At 39.5% G+C, this 4,466-nt stretch overlaps 1 protein-coding gene across 1 annotated transcript in view; it reads right to left on the bottom strand.

The window, feature by feature from the left end:
- Positions 1-2,476, bottom strand: part of LOC104951823 (attractin-like) — a 14,180-nt gene extending 11,704 nt beyond the window's left edge. Inside the window, exons 1-2 of the mRNA XM_010778558.1 lie at positions 2,472-2,476; positions 1,935-1,976 (exon numbers count right to left, since the gene is read on the bottom strand). Coding sequence (XP_010776860.1) covers positions 1,935-1,976; positions 2,472-2,476 — 47 coding nt within the window. The remainder of the gene's footprint in view (positions 1-1,934; positions 1,977-2,471) is intronic.
- Positions 2,477-4,466: the final 1,990 nt, after the last annotated feature.

Genomic DNA, 4,466 nt, shown 5'->3' with positions numbered 1-4,466 from the left:
AGGAAAATAGAGAGGGTTGTGTTTTCTGACACTTGGTGAGTTCCCTGGAACACCGGGGACACATATTCATAATACAAGACGTACAAAAGTGCATTTTGCATGATAGGTCACCTTTAAGTGGGGGCATAATATTAATGCATTTAAAATTAAATTAAGATAAGTGTAGCTTTAAAAATGCTTCTGCTAAACAGGGCCCACCCCACGCTCATCACAGAAATCGAGTCTAGCATCTCACGAAGAAACGGGTATAATTATAATATGCAGACCAATGAATTTGACAAATCATAGCTATTAAGAGGATTTAATTCTAACAACATCTTATAAAAGAGCTATTGAAAAGGGACGTCCAATGTTAACGATGGGACTAGTGATGGTGGATTAAAGGCCCTGACACACCTACTGGATTTTGGCCGTCAGAGGCAGTCGGGCATTCGCGGCGCCCTACTCAGGTTGGTGTGTAGCGGCCTTTACAGTCCTTAAATAAAGCTGACGGGTAGGCTACAGCTATTTGTGGTTTGACAAATTCACATGAAAAAAAGGGTAGTAAGAGCTTAATTTGATCAAAACAAAAAAGCGGATGTGCTTCAAAGTAAACTTTCATCATGGAAAAAAATTCATTTCTTACAAAATCAATACAAACGAATTTCTGTGTGCAGTTGTGAGTGCACACATCCTCATTTTAACACTACAAAAAACACTGATAGAAAAACCCCGAAACATAGTGGGCTAATGAATAAAATCACCACTGAAACTGCATACTTCTCTCTGTGACATGAGGAAGTCAAATCCTTCACTCCGCATGAGAAATGAAAGCAAATATCACAACCGCAAATATACTAGATTTACAGAAGCGGAGGGAGATGTCCTCACAACTAACGCAATCACCTACTGCTTCATGACTTTGCTTCCACTTATTGCTGAGTAGAGCTTTTTAATGTTTGATCCTAGATACCTGATAAAGAAATGTGTCATCCGTCAAATGTTACAAACAAAAGGATCAGTTCGTTTTTCAGCAGGTGACACTGGATAACACATAGGAAGTATTGTTTCTCACCGACTGTTTAAACATGACAGACACAGGAAAACAGATCGAACCGAAAAAACACGAAATTATGAAAGAAAAAGAGGAAGTGAAATGAGGCTGAGATTAGGCCAATACCAAGAGAGAAGAGACGCAATGACGGAGGAAAAGAATCCCCTGCCTGCGTTACTCAACTTCAATAGAAAGCCACTTAATACATTAGATCCCTGGGTTTGTCATTAGACCGGGGACATTTTCAGCCACATTACATTTTTGGCCATCACCAAAATGCACAGTTGGTGTTTCCCCCTCGGCTGTGAGGACAGATTTCGCTGCTTGGGGCCACTGGTAGCTCATAGAAAAAGGCAAAGACAGGAAAAAGAGCTCATCAGTTCATATCCATGAGATTAAACCGTCATAACATGCATACAAGGACGTTGTTAGAGGGTATCCGGCTTAGCAGGCGCTATATATAGAACGCAGATGAAGTAAATTGGGCCACATGACTGTAATATCAACATGAATAGTTAATGCTTCAGTCCAGGATCTTGAGAGTGAGCTCATGACTTGGCATGTTCTTCATACGTCTCCTAATAGCCATTTTCACATCTTGCAAATTGGCCTCGAGAGAATATAATATCAGCCTTTGGGTAAATCAAGCTGTGAGGCAGGTCTGCACCATCTCTGGCCCTCTGACTCCCACTGAGAACACACAGACCAAATGTCTCCCCCCCCCCCTCACCTCCCTGAAACCTTAATGAGAGGCTGTGAAGAGGTCTGTCAGTGTGACAATAATTACAGAAACTATACTATCAGCAGCTGCAAAAACCCCCCTACGGCGCTCTGAAAGACACACATGCTCGCCCCTTGAATCATAAACATCTAACTAACCACATATCTCCAAATGATCCACCGTGAGGTACAACACCCAGGCAATATGAACCAGCTGATTATTCTGTTGTATAAGTGTCATGCCACACAAACAAGAGCTAGCCAACAATTACACAGTCTTATGGCCCATTGTGCTGGTGGTGCATGACATTTAGTCTGGCTTTGATAGTGTAAGGTAGACACAATGTGAGGAGAGAAACAGAGCAATTATCTCAAATGTTGCCACAAAACAGAAATGGTTTCACTTACTCAGTGCATTTGCCTGCGTATTCACGGTCTTCCTCGCTACAAGAAAATCATCGGACATTTTCCTACGCAGTTGTTAGTTTCTGTCTTTAAATAGGACTTGAAATTGTTACCCTGGTGAAGTGATTTTCAAATCGTGGCCCCCCCCTTTAGTTTACTTGTTTAGTGTCTCTCACTTCCTGGATAGGGTTATGATTATGTTACTGGACCCCGTTGACACTCAAATGTAAACCATAAAAGCCTAATATTGATGTTTAGCATAACTTTAGTCTAAACGCAACAAATACAATTCTGGGAAATTGGGAATTATTACTGCATCTTAGCTGAGAATGCCCTGGCTCTAGAAAATGTGTCATTTACCATAGATTGTAAAAAAAATTTTTAAAAATCAGTGTCTAGTCCAAGCTTCCCCAAAGTGTCTAGCTTATATCTTATGTCATTGTGATCGGAATTTATTTGGGTTTTTTCCAAACATAAAAGGATATCTGAAGACAACTGTACAGTCTAAATTATTACAAAATAGATTGGATGTTAAGTAGGGAAATGGATAATGAAAGCAGTTGTTTTCTCCACCTTTACCAGCTGTAATAAGCACATTAATGCATCAATAATTATGATCAAAACACACAATATAATATTCTGAAATGGACCAATCTGCATTATGAGTACTTTAAGTATATTTTGATGCCAATACTTTTACTTGAGTAACGTTTTGAATGCAGGACTTTTACTTGTAACAGAGTATTCATAGACTGTTGTACTTCTACTTCTGAGTATTTCTTCAACCTCTGGTCTAAAACACCAATGCATCAAAGAAAAGCGAAATGACTAGGCAAGCAAAAGGTGACAGTAACCATGTATGTGAATAAAATCACAAGGAATGATAAGTTATGACCAAGCTGTGTCCAATCCCTGCACAACAACTTAAACACTACATGACATCAAACATACAAGGGAAAACGATTGTGAATGCAGTAAATTAGAAGATGCTATTTGCACTGTGGCTACCATTTAGGCTTCCTCTCCATTTCCAATCTCAGCAATAAAAGCATTTACGTGGAGCACTGTGTGGCCAGAATCAGAGGTTTTGCAGCAGTTTCATCTGAGGTTTTTCTCTCATAACTTAGACTTGACGTTACAACCTAAAAATAGCTAAGACAATTCACCAAATCGCTTCGAAATGCCCCAAAAATCTCGGTTACAGACAAACTGACCGCTATAGCCAGCTGGTTAGCAGTATGTTGGCCATGTTGGCAGGGCGACAGACTGGTTTTGTCTGGGTTAGCACATAGCTATTAGCCTACGTGACTTATAACGTGAATTCAAGGATAGCAGGAGCTAGCATGTAGCTAATGAGAAAAGATAGCTTCAGGCTGATATTCACACCGAGTCTTACCTGGATTCTTCTTTATCTCCTGTAGAGGGAATATTCAATGTCTAGAAACGATATCCAGAATCCTCAGAAGTAGCCGTTTCCAATCCAACAAGCTAGCCTAGCAGATGAGACGCTGTGCCCCGTTGGAATAGCATTTCTATATCAAAGCATGTCATTGCTCAGAAGCGGAGCTAGGCTAGCTTAGCGGCAGCAGCCTCCTCACAAGCTGTTCAGATTCCAAGGTTCCGCCACTCGGATCCGATTGGCTGCAGGAGAATCGGCTCTGCGCTGATTGGACCGTAGCGCTGTCAGTCAATCCCACTGCAGCTGCTGATGTTTTGCGTTCCTGTAAGCATCCATCATGTTTTTCGCGTTAAGGGCTAAAAAGTCAACAGAAATACCTACTATAAAAGAAACTTGTGTATGATGACACGGATATAGCTTATTGTTACATATGTATGATTAATGTATTAAAGCACTTAGTGGGGCTTAGCTCTCTTGTACTGTTACATTTACTGATAAAGAAAAAATAAATTGACAATAAACTTGTTGCAAAAAAATAATTGCACCCTGTTTCTCTAATGTATTATAGCCTGAATTTTGCTAGTAGCAGGCAAAATGTTATCTGCTCTTTGAGTAAGGCACTATATAAAGAATATACATTATACATGACCGATTTCTGCTTCTTCTCAGAGGATAATATTAAACTTTTACATTTATCTGGCAGCTATAATTACTTTGCAGATTTATAATAAGAAATTATTATGAATAAAGGATCATGTGGATTATGGATTAAATTTGCCTGCTATTAAGTATTTAGAATAAAGTCCGCCCCGTTAATATCATTTCAGTTTTGAAAACATTAATGCATCACTAATCATGTTCCAATCATCCATTCTGAATACTGAGTACTTTTGGTACTTGAAGTATATT

The sequence above is a fragment of the Notothenia coriiceps genome, unplaced genomic scaffold, assembly GCF_000735185.1.
Source record: "Notothenia coriiceps isolate Sejong01 unplaced genomic scaffold, NC01 NC01_scaffold00000339, whole genome shotgun sequence".
Classification (NCBI taxonomy): domain Eukaryota; kingdom Metazoa; phylum Chordata; class Actinopteri; order Perciformes; family Nototheniidae; genus Notothenia; species Notothenia coriiceps.
This window is presented reverse-complemented; position numbering and strand designations above follow the sequence as displayed.